This window comes from Herpailurus yagouaroundi, unplaced genomic scaffold (assembly GCF_014898765.1).
Source record: "Herpailurus yagouaroundi ecotype Mexico unplaced genomic scaffold, PumYag 67493, whole genome shotgun sequence".
Classification (NCBI taxonomy): Eukaryota; Metazoa; Chordata; class Mammalia; order Carnivora; family Felidae; genus Herpailurus; species Herpailurus yagouaroundi.
Window position 1 is genome coordinate 1,343,877 of NW_024420301.1, and position 23,003 is coordinate 1,366,879.

The 23,003-nt window shown below is 45.9% G+C and overlaps 2 protein-coding genes across 2 annotated transcripts; both read right to left on the reverse strand.

Annotated features, from left to right (window-relative positions):
* Positions 1-17,393: 17,393 nt before the first annotated feature.
* On the reverse strand, positions 17,394-20,710 carry LOC121025074 (paraneoplastic antigen Ma6E-like). The gene is made up of 3 exons (XM_040467469.1): positions 20,465-20,710; positions 20,303-20,369; positions 17,394-20,174 (listed from the first exon to the last, which is right to left on the reverse strand). Exons 1-3 carry the CDS (start codon positions 20,708-20,710, stop codon positions 18,721-18,723), a joined length of 1,767 nt encoding a protein of 588 aa, XP_040323403.1. The 3' UTR covers positions 17,394-18,720.
* A 4-nt stretch (positions 20,711-20,714) lies between these two features.
* LOC121025075 (paraneoplastic antigen Ma6E-like) lies at positions 20,715-21,498 on the reverse strand (the record flags this gene model as incomplete). Its single annotated transcript, XM_040467470.1, has 1 exon — positions 20,715-21,498. A coding segment is annotated over exon 1 (624 nt), but the record flags the coding sequence as incomplete, so codon positions are not given.
* Positions 21,499-23,003: the final 1,505 nt, after the last annotated feature.

Below are 23,003 nucleotides of genomic sequence, written 5' to 3' on the forward strand. Positions count from 1 at the left end.
TTCAATTAAATACCTATAAAAATAACAAAAGCATTTTCCACAAAACTATAACAAATATACTAAAGTTTGTATGGAACCTCAGAGGACTCTGAATAGCCAAAGCAATCCTAGGAAAGAACAAAGCTGGAGGTATCACAATCCCAGATTTCAAGATATACTACAAAGGTGTAGTAGTCCAAACAGCATGGTACTGGCACAAAAATAGACACATAAATCACTGAAACAGGATAGAGAGAGCAGAAATAAACCAACACTAATATGGCCAATCTATGACAAAGTAGGCAATATGAAATGGGAAAGAGAGTCTCTTCAATACATGGTACTAAGAAAACTGGACAGCTACACTTAAAGAATGAAATTGGATGACTTTCTAACACCATACACAAAAAAAAATTCAAAATGGATTAAAGGCCTAAATGTGAGACCTGCAAGTATACAATTCCTAGAAGAGAACATAGGCAGCAATTTCTCTGACATTGAACATAGCAACATTTTCTAGATATGTCTCCTAAGGCGATGGAAACAAAAGCAAAATTAAACTATTGGGACTCCATCAAAATAAAAAGCTTTTGCATAGCAAAGGAAATCATCAACAAAACAAAGAGATGTTCTACTGGATGGGGTTAATATCCAAAATATATAAAATGTATAACGAACTTATACAACTCAAAACCCCCCAAAAATAATTAAATTAAAAAATGGGCATCCTGAGTAGACATTTTCCCAAAAAAGACATACAGATGACCAACAGACACATGAAAAGATGCTCAATATTACTAATCATCAGGTAAATGCAAATCAAAACCATAATTAGATATCACCTTATACCTGTCAGATCAGCTAGGATCAAAAAGACAGGAAGTAAAAAATGTTGGAAGAATGTGGAGGAAAAGGAACCCTCATGCACTACTGATGGAAATGTAAATTGGTGCAGCCACTGTGGAAAACAGTATAGGAGTTCCTTGAATAATTAAAAATAGAACTACCATACAATCTAGTAATCTCACTGCTGGGTATTTACCCAAAGAATACAAAAACACTAACTCAAAGGGATACATGCAACCCTATGTTTATAGCAGCATTACTTACTATGACCAAATTATGGAAGCAGCCCAGTGTCCATCAATTGATGCATCCATAAAGAAGATGTGATATATATTTATTATATTATATTATATTATATTATATTATATTATATTATATTATAATATATAATTCAGCCATAAAAAAAAGAATGAAATGTTGCCACTTGCAATGACATGGATGGAACTAGAGAGTATAATGCCAAGCAAAATAAGTCAATCAGAGAAAGACAAATACCCTATTGTTTCACTCACACATGGAATTTAAGAAACAAAACAAATGAGCAAAGGAAAAAGAGAGAGAGAGAAACTAAGAAACATATTCAACTATACCAAACAGACTGATGGTTATCAGAGGGGAGGTGGCGGGATATTAGTGAAATAAGTGATGGGTATTAAGGAGTACACTTGTGATGAGCACTGGGTGATGCATGGAATTGTTGAATACTATATTGAACACCTGAAACTAATATAACACTCTATGTTAACGAACTTGAATTTAAATTAAAACTTAAGAAAAATTTAAAAATAAAATAATAACCCCCAAACCAAAGAAAACAGAATGGAAATAAAAGTCACAGTGTAAGGAATATAGTCAATATTGTAATAGTGATGTAATAGGACAGATTATAGCTACACTTGTGATGAACATAGCAAATGTATAAACTTGTCAAATCACTAAGTTGTACACCTGAAACTAATGTAACATGTGTAACAATTATACTCAAAAAATGTTTAAAAATTATTATAACTATTAACTGGTTGCTTTCAAGATCATAAAATTGATAAAAAGAGCATTAAACAAAGTACAAATAGCAATAAATATTACTCTGTATGCCTGTTCTCCTTCTCCTGAGACTTACACATAGCCATGGGCTAAGGTGATCTAAGTCACCCTGACCTCCAGGCAGTCTCTGTGTCCATTTATTCAGAATCCTGCCATGCATGACCATTTTATGTCCTCTGGAATTGTTGTTCATCACTGTGAATGTAGATACATCCAGCTCCTTGATTTAGCTAGAGTGCTAATACTTAAGACTTCATTAACATAGTCCCTATAATCATTGACCTCTGACTAAGCCTTTCCCCTGGAGTGCTTCCTAAAAGACTGAGGATCCTGTAACTCTATTCACTGTTTCCCTCTTTTGTGTACTTCACGAGCTACTCACAAAGGAGTACACATTGATCTAACACCTCAGTTTCCCATTCAATTTCTCTTTCCATTCCTCAGTCACAGGGAGATCCCCAAAATAAAAATGTTTATGAATAGTTCCCTAGCCCTCTTGCCCTGGAGCCTATGGATCTAAGCATGTTGGTGGTTCCCTCTCCAAAGCTCCTAAGTCCTCTATGACCACCTAGTCTTTAACATTGGCTGTATGGAAATTGTGGCTGACACTTGAAAAGTTGGATTTGGCCCTGTATGAATTTACTGTGGCTGTTTTAACAAATCACCACAAACTGGGTGGTGTAAAACAACAGAAATCTATTCTATCAATGTTCTGTTGGACAGAAGTCCAAAATTAGTGTCCCTGGGATGAATCAAAGTTGCCAACTGTAAGCTCTCTCTAGATGCTCTAGAGGAGGATCCTTTCTTGCCTCTTTCAGCTTCTCTTGGCTGCCAGCATTCCTTGGCTTGTGGCCACATCACTGCAATCTTCAAGGTCAGTATTTTCTAATCTGTCTCTACTCCTTCACATAACTTTCTCCTCCTCCTCCTGTGTATGTGTGTGTGTGTGTGTGTGTGTGTAAGAGGTGGGGGGAGATCTCTACTATCTCTCTAAGGGCAGTTGTGATTGGATTTTAGGCCCATCTGGATAACCAAAGATAATCTTCCCATGTCAAAATCATTAACTTAATCATATCTCAAAATCCTTTTTCCCAAATAAGGTAATATTTTCTAGCTCCAGGAATTAGAACCTACTATCTTTTGAGGTCTTTATTCAGCCTGCCACAGGTCCCAATTCATGCCCCTGCTCTGGTCCAACCTACTGGGCTCACCTCTCCATTCCCCTGATATTTTCTCTTGGAAAGCTCCTGCAGATAATAAATAATAATTATGTGCCTAATAAATCCACACAATGAAAGTCTTTGCTTTATAGTTGAAAAATTATTCTTGACAGTTATATACCTAGCCAATCTGGGTGCTTATAGTACTTGACTCCGGCTTTGTAGAGAAAGGGTGATTTCTACAGCTGCCAGTCACTGACAGTCCTACATAAGAATAGATTTAGGTTTTTCACATGGTTTATAGAGGCACACTTGCAAGTCAAACAAGCTTCTCTCTTGTATATAGATTATGTCACATGACATAATCTCAATGTCATATCATGCCATTAATGATATAATTTATGCAGGAGTGAGAATGGACACGAAGAAAGTACATGAAAGGGACAGAGTCAAACCCTGCCATCTTCACCTGTGTATATAGTATTCTGTCTACAGTCTTCATAGGTACACACCAAATGATAGCAGCATTTACCTTTGAGGAGATGAGTAAGGTTCATGAAGGAGTCAAAGAGATTCTTTTTGTTTTTTATTCAATTTTATCATTCAATGCTATAAACATTGGATAAATGTTTTGTTTGTCCAAGCTAAAAAAAGATAAATATATATGAATTACCATTCAAGAGGGAAAACAAGACATCAAACAATACTTATAGAATTATCCCATTTAGGGGTACCTGGATGGCTCAGTCAGATAAGCATCCAACTTTAGCTCAGGTTATGATCTCACAGTTTGTGAGTTCGAATCCCATGTCAGGCTTTGTGCTAACTGCTCGGAGCCTGGAGCCTGCTTCAGATTCTGTGTCTCTGTCTCTCTCTGCCCTACCTTGCTCTCTCTCTGTCTCAAAAAATAAAAAAAAGTTAAAAATTAAAAAAATAATGATCCTATTTAAATAAAATAAAACCAAATTATATATACATATATGTTTATATGTATTAGTGTTGAGGGGACAGAGTTCTGGAAGAATGCTCACTGAGAGATTGACAGTGCTCACCTCTTCTGGAGGGAAGGGAACAGAATTGGAAGTGTGACTTTTAGTATTTCTTCAGCATACCTCTTGTTGTTTTAAATTTTTACCATGAAAATATAGTCAGGGAGTACAGTGGTCAATTTTATGTGTCAACTTGACTAAGCTATACTGCCCAGTTGCTTGGTCAAATATCTATGTAAATGTTTCTGTGAATATATTTTTAGATGTGATTAACATTTAAATTAGTGGACTTTGAATAAAGTATATTACTGTCAAAAATCTGAGTGGACCACGTCCAAATACTTGAAGGCCTTAAGAGAAAAGACTTGAGGTCCCTCAAAGACAAAGAAAATTTTCTCCAAACTGCCTTCAGACTTGAGCTGCAATATTCACTCTTCCCTGGGTCTCTAGCCTGCCTTCCTGCTTTGAACATTTCAGACTCACCAGCTCCCACCCCACAATTATATGAGCCAATTCCTTCTTTTCTCTATCATCTATCATTCATCTATCTATCTAATCTAATCTACCTACCTATCATCTATCTATTTATCTATCTATGTAATCTATATATTCCCTATTGGTTCTGTTTCTGTCATACAGAGAGATGAAAATGTACAAAATAAGCCACTTCATTCAGGACTCTCTCTGCTTCAAGACATGCTCTGGGGGCACCTGGTTGCACCTGGGTGGCTCAACCTGTTGAGTGTCTGACTCTTGATTTTGGCTCAGATCATGATCCCAGGGTCGTGGGATCAAGACCCACGACAGGCTCCAAACTTAGTCTGCTTAACATTCCCTCTCTCTCTCTCTCTCTCTCTCTGTCTTTCTGCCACTCTCCCTCACTTGTGCCCTCTCTCTTAAGTAAAATAAAATAAAATATAAAATAAAATACAAACAAAACAAAAACATACTTTATAGTTGAAAAGGTTTAGCTTGGAATTCCAGCTCCACCACTTCTAACTGTATCATTCAGCAATTAAATTAAACTTACAAATTTTTGCTTCCCCATAAGTATAAATGAGGTAAATAATGGAAATTAAATAATCTTTTGCATTACTGTAAAAGTCAAATGATGTAGTGTCTGGTACATTGGACATTATCACAATGCAGCAAATGCCATTTATTAACAACATTTTTCATTTTATGCTAAGAAAACAGTGAGAAGAACTTGAAGGGTTTTGAGCAGGGAATTAACATAATCTGATCTGTCTTTAAAAAATAATTCTGGGGTGCCTGGGTGGCTCAGTCGTTTAATCGTCCGACTCGATTTCAGTTCAGGTCATGATCTTATGGTTTGTGAGTTCAAATCCTGCATCAGGCTCTGCACTAATGGCCTGGAGCCTGCTTGGGATTCTGTCTTTCCCTCTTTCTTTCCCTTCCCTGCTTGTGCCCTCACTCTCTCTCAAAATAAATTTTAAGAAAAAACAATCTGGCTGCTATATGAGGAATGCATAAGAAGGGGGCAAAGTGGATGCAACATCAATTTAGGAGGCTACTGCACTAACATGGGAGTTATGGTCATAATTTGGATGAGGATGGTGGTAGAGGAAATGAGGATAAATGGTAAGGTAGCATTTGGCCAGCAAATGCTCCTATAGAGAACAAGAAAATCCCATTAAAACGTGACACATGTTTCCACCACAAAAAAGAAATTATAATTATGTGACATGATAGAGGTGTTAGCTAAGGTTAAGGCGGTAACATATTGTAATATATAAGTATATCAAATCAACACTTTATATCTTAAACTTACAGAATGTTATATGCCAGTTATATCTCAATTAAAATGAAACTTTAAAATTTACAGTAATGTAGGGTAGTGGCATGAGGGTGGACTAGAACTGAATATAAATGAAGAGGGTCAAGGAGGGGTCTGTACCTGAAGCTTACATGCATGGTGGATTCATGGGTTGTTCAGTTTTCTATTGGTCTTTAAAGTGTTGATATACATCATACATGATATTTTTATGCATATGTGTTATATTTAATAAAAATAGTTTATTTTTAATTGAATTATAATTGTCATACAATATTATATTAGTTTTAGATATACAACATTTGATTCAACAATTTTATGCATTACACGATGCTTACCATGATGAGGGTAGTTACCATCTGCCACCATACGAGGTTATTACAATATTATTCACAATATTTCCTATGCTGTACCTTTCATCGCTGTGATTTATTCATTTTATAAGTAGAAGTTTGTACCTTTTAGTCCCTTTCGAAGCAATCTTGAGAAAGAAGAACAAAGCTGGAGGTCTCATCATTCCAAATTTCAAACTATACTATAAAGCTATAGTAATCATAACAGCATGGTACTGACACAAAATTAGACACATAGATCAATGGAACAGAATAGAGAGTCTAGAAATAAAACCATGCTTATATTATAAATTAATTTATGACAAAGGAGGCAAGAATATACAATGAGGAAAAGACAGTCTCTTCAGCAAATGGTGCTGGAAAAACTGGACAGCTACATGCAGTAGAATGAAACTGGACCACTTTTTTACACCATACACAAAAATAAACTCAAAATGGATTAAGGGCATGGGGCACCTGGGTGGCTCAGTCCGTTAAGCTTCCGGCTTCATCTCAGGTGATGATCTCATGGTGAGTTCGAGCCCTGCATCGGGCTTTGTGCTGATAGCTCAGACCCTGGGGCCTGCTTCGGATTTTGCGTCTCCCTCTCTCTCTGCCCCTTCCCCACTTGTGCTCTCTCTCTCTCTCAAAAATAAATAAACATTTTTTAAAAAGTTAAAAAATAGATTAAAGGCCTAAATGTAAAACCTGAAACTATAAAACTCTAAAAGAAAATGGAAGCAATAAACTCTTGGACATTGGCATCAGCAATATTTTTCTGGATCTGCCTCTTCAGGCGAGGGAATCAAAAGCAAAAATAAACAATTGGGACTACACCAAATAATATGTTTTTGCACAGTGAAGGAAACCACCAACAAAACAAAAAAAACAACCTACTGAATAGAAGATACTTGCAAATCATAGATACAATAAGGGGTTAACATCTAAAAATATGTAAAGAACTCATACCACTCAAGAGCAAAACAAAAAATCTGATTTCAAAATGATCAGGGGACCTGAACAAACATTTTCTCCAAAGAAGACATACAAGTTGCCAAAAGACAAAGGAAAAGATGCTCAACATTACCAATCATCAGGGAAATGCAAATCAAAACATTATATATATATATATATATATATATATACACATATATATATTTAATTATTTTTAAATGTTTATTTTGAGGGAGAAAGTGTGTGCATGAGTGGGGAAGGGGCACGGAGGAGAGAAAGGATCACAAACAGGCTCTGTGCTGTCAGTGTGGAGTCCAATGTGGGGCTTGAACCCATGAACTGTGAGATCATGACCTGAGCCTAGATCAAGAGCTGGACACTTAACTGACTGAGCCACCAAGGTGCCCCAAAACTTTTTTTTTAAATAGTAAAAACAAAAACACATGAAAAAAAAGTTAAGTTTAAAGCCATTGGAGCACTATTGAACTGATCGAGATTCAAAGGGCCAAAATGTAGGAGAGGAGAACCATGGAAAGGTGAACTGACATTTTGCTGCTTTTCTTCCCACTGGGGGCATTTGCCAATTCTGTGTACAGTGCAAGAGGCTGAGAATACAGGTGTCACCCAGGTAGATGACAACAGTAGAGAACCATACAACCAAGAGACATTTCAGCAGTCTCACATGGCTAGAGAGACAAAATTGGAGACTTAAAATGCCAAGATTTTTTTTAAGTTTTTATTTAAATTCCAGGGGCGCCTGGGTGGCGCAGTCGGTTAAGCATCCGACTTCAGCCAGGTCACGATCTCGCGGTCCGTGAGTTCGAGCCCCGCGTCGGGCTCTGGGCTGATGGCTCAGAGCCTGGAGCCTGTTTCCGATTCTGTGTCTCCCTCTCTCTCTGCCCCTCCCCCGTTCATGCTCTGTCTCTCTCTGTCCCAAAAATAAATAAACGTTGAAAAAAAATAAAATAAATAAAATAAAATAAATTCCAGTTAATATACGGTGTGATATTAGTTTCAGGTGTAGAATATAGTGATTCAACACTTTCATACGTCACCCAGTGATATCACAAGTGCACTCTTTTATCCTTATCACTTACTTCACCCATCCCTCACCCACTTCCTCTCTGGTGGAGTCTTTTTCTGGGGCGTCTGGGTGGCTCATTCAGTTGAGTGTCCGACTTCGACTCAGGTCATGATCTCATGGTTTGTGAATTCAAGCCCCGTGCCAGGCTCTGTGCTGAATGCTGAGAACCTGGAGCCTGGAGCCTTCTTCAGATTCTGCATCTCCCTCACTTTCTGCTCTTCCCCTGCTCATGTTTTTTCTCTCAAAAATAAATAAACATTAAAAAACTTTTTTAAAGAAAGAGTCTGTTTCTTGGTTTGCCTCCCTCTCTCTTTTTTTCCCTTTGCTTTTTTGTTTTGTTTCTTAAGTTTTACATATGAATGAAATTATATGGTATTTGTCTTCATCAGACTGACTTATTTCACTTAGCGTAATACACTCTAGCTCCATCCATGTCATTGGAAATGGCAAGATTTCATTCTTTTTTGATGGCTGAGTAGTATTCCATTGTGTATATATACCACATCTTCTTTATCCATTCATCAGTTGATGGGCATTTGGGCTCTTTCCATAATTTGGTTATTGCAGATAATGTTGCTATAAACATTAGGGTGCATGTGTCCCTTCAAATTAGTATTTTTGTATTCTTTGTTTAATACCTAGTAGTGCAATTGCTGCATCATAGGGTTAAGGAAAAAAAAGCCAAGATTGCAAAGAGAAGGTAGAGGCAGGTGACTGAGTATGTCACACCGCCGGATTTCCCCTCAAGACCTATGCTGAATTTTCAAGTTATGTGCAGTAATAAGCTAAGTAGCTAAGCAGAAAGCCATTCTAAGACAGTACTTTTCTTTACTGTGTCTCATGGTACAAAAAAGAAGGCATTCATTATTGGAACAGAAGTAAAACTGTCTTTATCTACAGATATTTCTATGTACAAAATCTCAGAATTTACCAAGAAAGCTCTTAGAAGTAATAAGTGAGTTTAATCACAAGAAGGGAGGGACTGCAAAGGGGAATGAGGAAGCTTTGTGGGGATAGAAATGTTTATTATCTTGATTGTGATGATGGCTTCATTGGTGTATACATATGTCAACATTAATCAAATTGTGCACTTTAAATATGTGCATGTCAAAAACACCTGAATAAAGCAATTTAAATTAAAAGATTAGGTGAAAAAAAGATTAGTTTGACACATTGAAAAATCAGAGGATTCAAAGTCTGAAGGCCCTGAAGAGGTTAGAAAATGATCACAGTAGGAGATCTGTGCTCAGAGAGTGGGATGCTTGAATCATTGATTCTCAAGGAGATACTTACAGGAGATGACAAAGCCTGGGATGTGTCAGTGGGAGACAGTGGCTGAGATCAAGGTCACTTTTGTGCCCATTGCATGTTGTGTTCTTTTTTCCAGAGCATGACCTCCCTCACCTTTTGTCTGGCCAACTCCTACTCTTTCTTCAGATTTCTCCATTTATGTCCTTTCACCAAGGGCACCTCACCTGACACCCTGCCCCCATCTAACTTAGGTCCCTCTCTAACACAATTTTGTAGTACTTCCCCTTCCTAAGCACTTAACACAATAATTATATATGTATTTGTGCAATTCCTTCAGCAATTAAATGTTCTGTGACATCAGGGACCATGAGTGGTTTTGTTAACCATTGTATCCCTAGCACCAGGAGCAAGGTAGGGCAGACCATAGCTATTCAGTATTTATTGAATATGTAACAGAATGTTAGAGGAACTGTTGCCTATTTCCACAGGAGTTTCACCCAAATCTGAGGATACGAGGTGCTAAATCCCTGCACAGTCTCTAGTCTCAGTGGAAACATAACACAATGCTTGTTATGTAAATTAGCCTAACATGGCCTATGTGCATTGGCTTATAGGTTTTTTTATTTCTTCACTGCAGGCTGAGACCTGTCAGTTCAAAAGCCCATTGGTGCAAAAGTCTAATTTTTACACAATTAATTGTTTTAAAAATGGTCCAAACAAGCAGATTTTTGCCAGTTAGGGTCTGTCTTCTTTGTATATTCCAGGACACCTTACCCTACATCTGCTATCCATTGATAAAATGAAGGCTGGTGGTTATAAAGACCCCAAACTACTGCTGTTCTTCAGAATTGTCTGATTCCAAAGATGTTTCCCCATCACCAAGACACTTATGCACCCTGCCTGATCCTCTATCTCTTGGAAGTTACCTTGTTCTCCTCCTTTTCTGGATGGTGGCCCCCTAGTCTACCCATAAGCCTCTGGATGGTCTCATGCTATGAAGGGTGTGCAACCTTGTCCAAGTGCAGCCCAGTAAAGTTTGTTGTGTGACTGCCTTTCTTGGTCATATATTTTTCCTGATCAGCCCCCAAATCCCTCAAACACCCTACAGTGTTGAATTTACTAAAAGATGGCAAAACCACTTCAGTAAGCACCATCATATCAAGGCTAATTAAGAAAAGATCAGATATTTCCAAGTTATTTTAAATGTAATTTGTAGGAGGAAAGTGTGTGTTGTTTTTTCCCCCTACTTCCTCCATGAAGGAGAGGGAGGGTTCTCTCTACCCCTTCCCAATCATATGTGTCAGTTTTGACCCTCCAGAAAGCCAAGATGGAATTATAAGTGCAAAAGATTTATTGATAAAGATAAAGGGGAGAGGGCACAGGAGAGGTCAGGAAGACCTTCAGATTACAGTGAAGGTCTCACGTGTGGAAGAAAAGGGAGATGGAAAAAGGATTGGAATAAAGAGCCTCATACTGTGGTGCTACTTTGAAAAATCCTTGGCCAGCCCAACTGGGCAATCTGGTACAAAGTTGGCCCATAGAGAGTTCCACATTGAGCAGAAATTACTCCAGTAGTTCTGCTGTGGTAAGTCATTGACTGGGAGCTGCCTGGGAATAGCATGGCCTGTGCTCAAATGCTGCAGTGAATCTTGAAAATGTTGCACCTTGATGCAGTCATCTTAATGTACTCCTCTCTTAAAGTGACATCTAAGTAGTGAACTTCCACAGCTATCACAGTCCACCCCTTGTGCCACACAGACCCACTACTCCATTTGTTTAGGGAGAAGTTTCTACATTATTCCCATGGGCCTCTCTTCCTGAAGGTAAACCTAGAAGACAGAAGTTGGTGGGACAAAGTACAACCCCATTGATACATTTGGTCTTGTAGCTGCAATAGGTACTCATTATTTCCCTCCTCCACTATTCGTTCTAGGTTTTTCTCACTCTCACCTATCTTCAGTCTTGGTGATGTTCCTTCATCTCTGAGGGGTTTGAGTACCTGGTATCCATACTCTTCTCACACAAGAATTGCTACACTTGGCCATTCATGGTCATAATTGGGCAAGGGAATACAAAGAGTCAACCAAGGAGATCACCTGGGTTCCCCACATATTCCGCTATGCCCCCATTGTAACAGCAGTTCTACCCCTTCCTTGATAGGTGTCAATTACCACTGCCAAAAATAGTGACTTTTCCTGTTTACTGGTCTCTAAAATAAAAAAATACCCAGGCAGCAGCCATATCTATAAACACAACAGGACTCTGGTTGTGTCACCTAGTATGAGTGCACTTTCTTTAGGGGCCATAACCTCTACCTCTGCACAGTCCAGAGCTTGGAATATGTGAAGGTCCACCCCTGAGTAGGTCACTGGGAAAGATGGAAAGTGAGGCCACTATAGTTTCCATCCCTTGGTTTCCAGGCCCATGTATTCTTCCCACTGGGAACACAGTAGTACATGGAAGTCTTAGATTCAGTGCATATACTGCATCTTGGAGGATGGTAGTCTATCCTTAGAGAGTATTACCTCTAAGCTTGTGCTTCAGCTGCACATTCAGCAGGACATTCTGATATTCTACCAAGCTAGCAGCTTCCGGGTGATGTAGTGGGTGATACCAGAGGATCCCATGCCCGTGGGCCCACTCACACACATTTTTCTTTCTGAAGTATATCCCTTGGTAGTATACTATCTTGTGTGGTATTATGGGCCTGAAGATCATGCACTCTGAAAGCACCTGGATAGTGATGCTGGCTGAAGTTCTGCCAGCAGGAAAGGCAAACCCATTATCAGAATAGGTTAAAATTCTTGTAAGAAAGAACCAATGTTCCTTCCAAGATATAAGGGACAAACATGTAGTAAACATGGAGGAATGGTGCCATATTGGGGTCTCAACATTGGTCTCTGTTGCTGGAAGATTGGACATTCATAGCCAGCAGTGGCAATATAGGCCTTGATAAGTAGGATTACATGATGTTGGACTCATGAGCAGTCTCCATCTGTCCTACTGCAGCCACTCCATTTATGTGTCCATTGTGTCCATTCCAGGCTGGATGATGATGAAGGGTGGCTAACATCAACTTGAAAAGTCTTTTTTTTTTCCAACTGGCTGCTAAGTTCCTCTTTAAGTGTTGTCTTCTGGTGAGCATTAGTATGTAATATAAAATTCTTCTCTCTCCATGCCCACTCACATATATATAGCCATAGGCCTCTATGCCAGACCTCCTGTCTCCAATCGTCCAATTCTTTTACTTCCAGGACCTGAGCTAGGCCATTGGCCACTGCTCAGGAGCCTGTATATAGTCTCATCCTGGGCTATTTCTACAAAAAGGATGATGTACTTCTGTTTTACCTCCACTCATTGGGAAGATCTTCCTTCTCCATTTTCTTTCAGGGGCATCCCTGGCTATATCTAGAATGCAGAAACCATTTGCTTTCAACTGGTACCCAAATACCAAGCCAATACGGGATCATATGGCCATAGGTGTGAGCTGAGATAAAGGCTATCTTGTAACTGTGATGGATAATATGAGTATCTGAGCTACTGCTCACAGAACTTACTACACCTCTTTTCCTGCCCAGGTTGTATTCCAGACATACCATTTAATCGTACAGTTAATTGCTGATGGGCCATCTGATCTTGACTTTATGAGTCTGATAGGTCCCAGTTCATAATAGGAAATTCCAGATGCACAGTCATTTGGAGCCCCATAGTCAAGCATTCAGTCTCTACCAAGGCCCAGAAACACATCAGATGCTATTTCTAGAAAGGTGTATGGCATAACCCTGTTCTAGAACCCCAGGTGTCGGGGTGGTGATTCTCCTACACAGGCAGGCCTTGAACTCTATACTGCATCCTTGTCCCCTGCTGATACCTCTGACACCATGGGGTCGGCCAAATGAGATGGTTCAAGTGACTGCTTGCACTGCAGCCAGGACCTGCTGTAGATTAATCTGCACCCTGCCTTTCTCAAAGATCTCAGACTTCTGTGTCACCTGATATATGGACAAGAACAATAATCCTGGGGTGGAGTGTTTTTTTTTAATTTTTAATGTTTATTTATTTTTGAGAGAGAGAGAGAGAGAGAGAGAGAGAGAGAGAGAGAGAGAGAATGAGTGGGGTAGGGCAGAGAGAAGAGAGAGGGAAACACAGAACTCAAAGCAGGCTCCTGGCTCCGTGCTGTCAGCACAGAGTCTAACACAGGGCTGGAACTCATGAACTGTGAGCTCATAACCTGAGCCGAAGTCAGATGCTTTACTGAATGAGCCACCCAGATGCCCCTGGAGGTGGAATGTTTTGTCCCTAGAACCCAAAGAGGCCTACCAGGTACATTACTTCTTTCTTTTTGGTGGAGGATTCAAGACATGATTTGTCTTTTACTTTGGAGGAGGCATCCTGGCATGCCCCTGACTACTGGACTCCTAAAAACTTCATTGAATTGGTGACTTTCAGAATCTTTGCAGGGTTTATCTCCCACCCTCTGGAACACATTATATCTTACAGAAGTCTTTTATTCATCCTCTCCAATCAGTATAATGGTGTCAGTGTAATGGATATGGGTGATGTAGTGATGTTCTATAGGCTGTTCAGTTGATCCACATCTCTGACTATATTATGAGAGGATAGGTATGACATAGGGTAGTAGAGGTAACATAGTCATAGAACAAATTATAAATTAAAGATCTTTGCATGTACACATAATTAAGAACTGCTTCTTATCCTCTTTGCTTGATTGCTTGGGATAGAAAGGAATGCATTTGTTAGGTCAATGGCCATATACCTTATGGCCTTATTTTTTTTAACAAAAGTGTAAATAAATTTATTTTATTTAAATTAAAAACTTTTAATTTAAAGTGTATAAGTCACTCCATAAATGTTGACATATGGGTCTTAAAATATTCATTGGTAAAAGGTTTTAGTTATGTCCTTTTGCTTTCCAGAATTAAAATAAAGCTACTACTCCACCACTATTTTGTAGAAACAGCTGTAACATTAAGACAAACAACAAGAACAAAAATCTCAACCACTATCACCGCCACCACAAGACCCACTAACATATTCCTACCAGAGGTGGAGACACACCCTACTTTAATGAGAGCAAGAGTGGCCTCAATATCTGCTTCTATACTTCATTGTTTTAGTACCTAAGGCCTTAGGTACTGCTTGGGCAATGTTACCACATCCAGCACACAGCATCTATAACTGGGACTACTACTTGGTGAAGTTTCGGGCAGTAAGTATAGAGTATTCAGACTGGCAAAGCAAATGGAGATACGATGGGTACAACCACCTCAGTATCCTTCAGATCTTTAAGATATGAAGGGTCTAATCTCCACCATGCCTCCTGTAACATTGTTTGTAATTCACTTTCTTGGCTGTGTGTGTGTGGGGGGGGTGCAGTTGCCTAGACTTTGACATGGATTTTAACAATGTTATGGTTTCCAAGAGACAGATAGACCCCCACCTAAAATTTCCTTTGGATGTTGAGACTAATGACAAAACACACATACCAAGAGGCCAAAAAAAAAAAAAAGGTTCATTACTTACATAATTGAGGATTCTGAAGAGGGAAAGATCTCTCAAGCAGTTGCAAAATGGCTTGTGAAAGCAAGGAAGTGACTGGGGCCAGGGTGAGCATTCCCATATGTAGCCAGAGGCATGATTGTTTCCAATCTCTCTCTGGTGCCAAAGGAGGGAGAACCCAGGCTTTCTTACAAGGTTGCCCAGATATGAAGCACAGGGTGAAGAGGGAAACATCTGAAAAGGAAAGGCTAGTTTCTAGGGGGAATAAAGGCTGGGAGCAGTGCCCCTTCCTGCACTGCTTCTGCTTTGGGAAATGGAGGCTCTTAGAACTTGAAAGATAAGCCTCAAAATGGCCTGTACTGTGTCTGTCTTAAGTCAGGGAGAGATTTTTCTAGAAAACATAAAAATGCAATAAGGCTGAAAGGCAGCACTTATGGAAATGGAGATGACATTAAGACCTCTCAGCTGCTTGGTACCAATGTTAACAGAAACTACTTGCTTTAGTGTGAATGCATCAAGAAGATTCCATGAAAATAAAGACAACAGGAGAGTCACTCATGAAGTCCCCTCAAGTAAAACAACTGAGCTTTAATTACATGATACAGACGGTCCATTGGAGCAAGAATAGTAGATTTCTAAATAGAATAGAAGTGTTGGAGCACCATTACAAATATCAGGGAGGCAGGAAGTAAAATAAGATAGGATTGTTTAGGAGACACTTGGAGAATCATTCAGTCTTAGCTGACCCCTCCCTCACATCCAGTCTGACTGCCACAGCAAGTCTCCCACTAGGCTCATCAAGGCCATGGCAGTTAAGAACTATCTATGAAATGGAAACTGTACAGTGAATGAAAGGAGCACAAATCCCAAACATAAGAAGCCTAGCTCTGTAATTCTATGACCACTACAATCCCTTAATTTTTCTTGTAACTCAGTTTCTACTGATTAAAAAAGAAAGGCCCACATGATCTCAGGACCTAGGAAACGTAAGGCTCCACGGCTCTGCAGGATCACCTTGCCCACCCCCATCACCCTTCCTCGCCCAACTCTTGGGAATTAAGCTGCCTTTCCACAGAACCCCAGAGCCCTGCCCAGGCAGATCTGCCCAGGAGGTTCCCTCATGGGTGGAGGATCCGCTGCCCTCCCAGTATGTCCACAGCCCCTGCCCCTGGGCAGCTCTGAAGATCAGTGGCCAGTGGCCAGAAACGACCGAGAGGCCGGGGCACCCTGCCAAACAGGCGGGGACCACACTTGCTTTAGTGTGAACCCCGTTCACACTAGCTGAACCCCGTTCAGCTCCTTACAGGTACCCAGCTCGCTCCCTCTTTCTCGCCTCCGCCTGGACTGTGGCGATGGTCCGTCCACACGTGGTCAGAGGGGCTGCTTCAACCCCAAGGTCGGTGGCACCACCAGAGCCCACTGGGCCAGCAGGGCAAGGGCAGCGAGAGCCCAGGGAGCCTCCCAGACGGTAGGCCTAGCCCATTTGTGATCCTCGCGCACCATCTAGCGGCCGGAATCAGCACGGCAGCAAGAAAAGCTACACTGAGGCCGTTCTCCCCCAGGGCAGCCATTTCGCTCTGTGGGCTGTCGCATTTTCCGATGGGCAAAGTTACCCAAGCTTCCAGTTGCAGGAAATGGCGGTGCGCGCAGGCGCACACCAGCTTCACCGCGCTCGCTCCAGCGCGCAGGCGCACAGAAGACGCTGTCTCGCTCCAATAAGCGCACGTGAACAGACGCGCGCCAGTCAGGAGCGCACGCGGGAAGCCAGACTTGTGTCCAGGCTGCCCAGACTCCTGGAGGAGTGCTGGAATATCTACCATTTTTCTTCCCAATCCAGAATCTCCTTGTTTTCCAAACATATCGTGAAGGCTCTAGAACATTAATTGCAGAGACTGAGTTGATGAGAATAAAACCAGGAGCTATTCAATATATATCTCTGTTGGGTCTCCTGGATGTCTCAGTCGGTTAAGCATCTGCTCAGGTTATGATCCTAAAGTTCCTGAGCTGAGCTCTGCCTTGGGCTCTGTGCTGACAGCTCAGAGCTTGGATCCTGCTTTGGATTCTGTGCCTCCATCTCTGCCCCTACCCCACTCACACACTCTGTCTCTCTCTCTTTCGAAATATATATATATATATATATATATATATATATATCTCCATAGCGTTCAGTGTATGCTCAGGACATTAAATGAGCTGCTGCCGGCACACACCAGACTCCTATTGATGGACAAAACTTAGCTTACTCAGTTCCCTTACAGGATCCATAAGCCACTGTTCCCTGTGTGGTGACAAATTTTACACATGAGGCACCCATACCCTATCTTGGACCATGCTTCCACCATACCTCACTACCAACTCGGGATACCAGGCCACTGTTGACCCCACTCCTATACCAGTAGGCCCTTCCTTCAATTGCCCACAGCAGAGGCCAGACTCAGCTGAAACATTCAATGCACTTTATTGAAGACATTTACTGAAACCATTGAAGAGAGGTAATGACAACATAGAGAAGAATGTCTAACAGGTACTACAGCCCACAGGTCGTGGCTCCCCTCCTCTTCAGGTCCCAAACAAGGTGCCTCTGCTTGCCCCAACATGATGGCATCCACCCATAGTCTCCCCTCCTGAGGGCCCCACAGTCTCTGGCCAGGATGATGGATGCTAGCCAGGGCACTCTCCCCTCTGGCCGACATGCTGGGGCCTGGTCCTGCCCTATGGCCTACACAGGACAGTCACAGGACACTGGAAAACTCAGCAGGGGACACTTGGACAAGCCGAAGAAACTGAGTCACAAGTAACAAGAGAGTGGCACATCACAGCACGGTTTCCACGGAGACTCCTGCAGGCCACCTCTGTCCTTGGTCCAGTGCCTCCTTCCTGAGGTCGCGGGGTCAGCACCAGCCATGCTCTCTTCTGTCCTTCCCGCCATCTCCTGGGACTGGGCTTCGACAGGTCTCCGGGGCGGGGTGGGGGCGGCTGCTCAGATAAGAACACACACACATCTCCACAAGAACAAGCAGCAGTTGGCCTAAACCTACACCGAGGAAGCATGGGCTGAGCTCACGACACCGCACGACAGCGAGCAGAGCCTGGGCTCGCACTGAAGCTCGTGCCACACACCCGGGGCTGAGAGGTGGCTGCTGCGTCAGGCCAGGACACCCGCCGCGGGCTCCTGCACACCTCAGGGCTCTGCACGGGAATGGTAACTAGGGTGCGTGTAGGGGGAGCTGGGGGTGCCACTTGACACGGGGGGTCACTAAGGGGCCTACAGAGGCACAAGTGGGCTTCTCAGAGCGTGGAGTGATGTGCTCCACGGGTCAGTGAATGAGGGTCCCCCTCTTGGGCGGCCCGAGGGGCCGGCACCCTTGAGACGGCCCCTAACATCTCCCAGGCCAGTGTGGGTGGCACACATTTTCAGGTGCTCCTCACCTAGGCTAGGGCCAGCCACTCAGGGGTGCTTCCCAGCCTGGCTGCCTGGACTGGCAGGGTTTCGGGCTGGGGCTAGGGCTGGGGCTGGGGCTGGGGTGGAGCTGCCATGGGAGGGGGCACCTCTCCCTGCCCCACTCTGCATCAAGTATGGTCATCCTGGTCCGTTGGAAGGGCTGATGGTGGTGGCCAGGGTGCCTTGGGAAGATGGGGTCCTGCGAATTTGGGCTGGGTGGGTTGTTGCCTCCATGTGGGGAGAGGCTGCTGCCCCGGCGTGGCCTCCCCCTGCCTCCAGAGCGCTGCTGCCTGAGAGGAGAGGGGGCCCCTGGGCCGTCTGAGCCTATTTGCCCGAGGAGGACTTGGGGGGCCTCACCTCCCCAGCCCCGTCCTCGTTTCCCGACTCCTCTGGGATGGGCTTGGGCCCCTCCTCCAGGGGCTCCCCAGCCTCCTGGTCTCCTGCCTGGGCGAGGCCCTCCGGCTCACAGCCAGGACCTCCTGGGCCCTCCTTGGAAGCGCTGCCCATCTGGGCAGGGGTGGGGCCCCCTGGGGCCTCTGAGGGCCTTGCCTGATCTAGGCCCGCAGAGGCGGGAGCATTTTCATCTTCCTGCGTGGCAGGGAAGATCTTGGGGGCCTCCTCAGGGACGAGGGCTGCCCTGGCGGCATCATGGGCTTCAGGAGCAGCCGTATCAGCTTCGGCACTGCCAGGAACGGCCTCACTGGCCCCTAGGTTGGCCAGGGCAGCCTGGGAAGCACCTTCCCTGGCTGGGGAGGCTTCCGCAACCTCTCCACTGGCCCGGGCAGCGGCCAGGCCTCCGGTGCCCACACGGGCCCCCTCTTCCACTTGCAAGTGCTCACTCCTAGCTGCGGTGGCCTCCCATGCCTCGGTCTCCTGAATGAGCCGCAGCATCCCCAGGAAGCCAGGTGGTCTCCTGTCCAGCCGCATCCTCCTCAGCTTGTTCTCGAGCATCTCGTTGGGGCGGGCCCGCATCAGCACCTGCCGGGCGCGTAACTGGTCCGCAAGGTTGGGATGGATGGCCCCCTTCTCCACGGCCGACTGCAGCAGGCCTTCCAGGCGAATCACATAGACAAAGAGAGTCTCCTGGGGCCGCTGGCCACAGGTCAGGAACTTCAGCCGTGCGGTCGTGGGGGTGTCCTTCCTCCCAAACACCTGGACCAGCGCGGCCAGGCAATCCTGTGCAGGGACGTCAGGGTTTTCTGCCAGGAGGCCGCACACGAGATCCAGTGCGGGGCCACCCAAGCTCTCCACCAGCCTCCTCCTCCTCTCCCTCTCTGTGACGTGGCACCACAGGTACAGCATGTCGCTGGCGTGATCCAGCCAGCTCTCAAAGGGCTCTTCTTCTCGGTGTGGCTCTTCCATTCCAGGAAAGGTTCTCAGTTTCATAGAGGCCCTGTTTTCCAGCACAGGCTGCCAGGCCGGGCTCCAAGGCTGGGTCCAGGATCTTCCCGCACCTATGGCTCCTGCCACACCCACAGCTCCTTCCTCACCTGCAGGTCCCGCCTCACCTGCAGCTCCTGCCACACTCACAGATCCTAACAAACCTGCAATTCCTGCGTCCCCAGCGGCTCCCTCCTCATCTGACTCTCCTGCTTCCTCTTCAGGCCCTGCCTGGCCCACAGCGGCTGCCCTGCCTCCAGCTCCTTCCTCGCCTCCAGCCACTTCCTCGCCTCCAGTTCCTTCCTCACCTCCAGCCACTGCCTCGCCTCCAGTTCCTTCCTCACCTCCAGCCACTGCCTCGCCTCCAGTTCCTCCCTCACCTCCAGCTGCTGCCCCGCCTCCAGACGCTGCCAGGCTTCCAGCCGCTGCCCCGCCTCCAGCTGCTGCCCCGCCTCCAGCTTCTGCCTTGCCTCCAGCTCCTGCCCCGCCTCCAGAGCTGCTGCCTAGCCTCCAGTTCCTTCCTCACCTCCAGCTCCTTCCTGGCCTCCAGCCGCTGACCCGCCTCCAGCCGCTGCCACGCCTCCAGCTGCTGCCTCGACTCCAGCTCATGCCCCGCCTCCAGACGCTGCCCCGCCTCCAGCCGCTGCCTTGCCTCCAGTTCCTGCCTTGCCTCCAGTTCCTTCCTCACCTCCAGCTCCTTCTGCGCCTCCACCTGCTGCCCTGCCTCCAGCCGCTGCCCCGCCTCCAGCTCCTGCCTCGCCTCTAGCTCCTGCCCCGCCTCCAGCCGCTGCCTCGCCTCCAGTTCCTTCCTCACCTCCAGCTCCTGCCTCACTTCCTGCCTCGCCTCCAGCTTCTGCCTCGCTTCCTTCCTCACCTCCAGCTCCTGCCCCGCCTGCAGCTGCTGCCCCGCCTCCAGTCGCTGACCCGCCTCCATCTCCCTCCTCGCCTCTAGTTCCTGCCCCGCCTCCAGCTGCTGCCCCGCCTCCAGACGCTGCCCCTCCTCCAGCTCCCTCCTGGCCTCTAGCTCCTGCCCCGCCTCCAGCCGCTGCCCCGCCTCCAGCCGCTGCCCCGCCTCCAGCTCCTGCCCCGCCTCCAGCTCCTGCCCCGCCTCCAGCTGCTGCCCCGCCTCCAGCCCCTTCCTTGCCTCCAGAAGCTGCCTTGCCTTCAGCTCCTGCCCCATGCCCAGTTCCTGCCTCGCCTGCCAAGGCAACCCCTGCTTGCCTCTGGGTCTGTGCAAGGAAATTGGGTGTATCCTGTGACTCTGATTCTGGGGCCTGGGGCAGGAAGACCACAGTCCAGGGTCCTCCCATGCCTGGTATTTGTCGGGGGATCACACTTCGGTTTAAATACTGAGCCATCTCCACCAAGGCGACCTTGGATCTGAACTCCTTTCTGAACACCTTGCCCAGCACTGGGTATCTTCCCAGGGGCTGGAGGGCAGCCTGCGCGGCCTCCTGGAATTCCTGGTCCTCACAGTCGTGGGGAATGCCCAGGATGAGCAGCGAGCGCTGAGCATCCACGCCCATCCACCTGCACCAGCCACGAAGCACAGCCAGTGCCATCGCGGATACCTGCCGGGGAGGGGCGCGATCGCACAGGGGCGCGCAGACTGTCGCAGGCTCTGCAGTGGAGGCCTGTGGGTGCAAAGGGGAGAGAGGGACACTGGTGCCAGACAGCCCACCGCACCGCCCCCCACACCGACCTGGAACTCCTCCCTGGCCAGTTCACGTCTTCCAGGCCACGACTCAGAACCCCCACCATGCAGCCCTTCACCTCTGCAAGGAGAAGGTCCCCTTTCGCCTTGTCCGACACCCCTGCTGGGGCCACTGCAGCCGGAGCCCCTCCCACCATCGTCTGCAACCCCGCAGCAGCCGGGAGCCCTCCCTTCCTGATCCCCACAGCCAGGAGCCTTCCCATCCTCTCTTTCTTAGGGCTGGACCCAGGGCACCCCTGCTCTGCCTGGGCGACCTAGGCACCGGGTCCCGCCCTCTCCCACCAGCACCTGCCCCTCTGCAACTGGAGCCGCCCTCCGCAGTCAGGAGCTCTTCCCACCCCTCCCCTCCAGCGCCGACTGGGTTCCGCCTCCTGCCCCCACTGCCTGCCTTGGCAGAGATCCAGCCCTTACCCAAGGCGCTCGGTACTTCCAGGGTCCCGTTGGAGCAAAGCCCCTGGTCTCCGGCTCACTTTCTCTGACTCTGCAGGCGCTGCTGGGCAGGGACACGCCACCTGCGAGCTGTGGGGCGACTCTGGAGGCCACCTCAAAGCCCTGGAGCGACAGGATCAGAAGAATGCACCTCAGCTGCACTGCCCAGGACTGCACAGTCCAGCAGGTCTCCCAAGTCCTCGGTACTAAGGCCACGTGGGCTTCCCGGTGTTCCCAGAATCCCCAGGTGGATGAGGGAACAAGATCTCGGTATCTCAGTGCAGGGCAAATGCCAGGATCAGGAGAGCAGGAGAAGAGGCATCCGTGTTGCCGTGACAACGGGACCTGCTTGGTTAGGGCTTGATGTGACAAGCCTTGGAGCCTCCAGAAGCAACAGGCACACCCTTTGGCCCTCCAGCTACAAAATGGTTTAATAGGGGTGTGGGAAGGTAAGGTTGGGTGAAGCTAGTAGAGAGAAAATTCAATGGTTGTGAATGGGGCCTGGAAAATGGGAGTGGGTCGTTAGCTGGGTGCCAATGTCCCTCGTGCCACTTTGCATTCACAGGTTAACCCCATCATGCCAGAAACATCAATAACAGACACAGGCTGGCTGTTCCTAACTTAAAGGCCTAATTACAGCTTCTTATGCTGCAAAACCAGCTCTCACCTCTTAGGCCCTGAATTGGAGATTGTGGGGTTTGGAATCAGGCAAAGCTGGATTCACCTAGTGGCTGGGTGGCCTTGCACAAATTACTGAGAATTTCTTTCCATCATCTGTAAATTGGACAATAAGAACACTCTTCAGGGGCACCTCGGTGGCTCAGTCAGTTAAGCGTCTGACTCTTGGTTTCAGCTGAGGTTATGATCTCACGGTTTCATGAATTCAATCCCTGCATCATGCCACAGCACAGAGCCTGCTTGAGATTTTCTCTCTCCCTCTTTCTCTTCCCCTCCCCAACTCACACTGACTCTGTCTGTCTTAAATAAATAAACTTTAAAAACCAAAGAACACTCTTCTTCCAGCATATTCATGGAGCTTTACCTCAGACTGGACTGTCTGTCTGTCTTAAATAAACAAACTTTA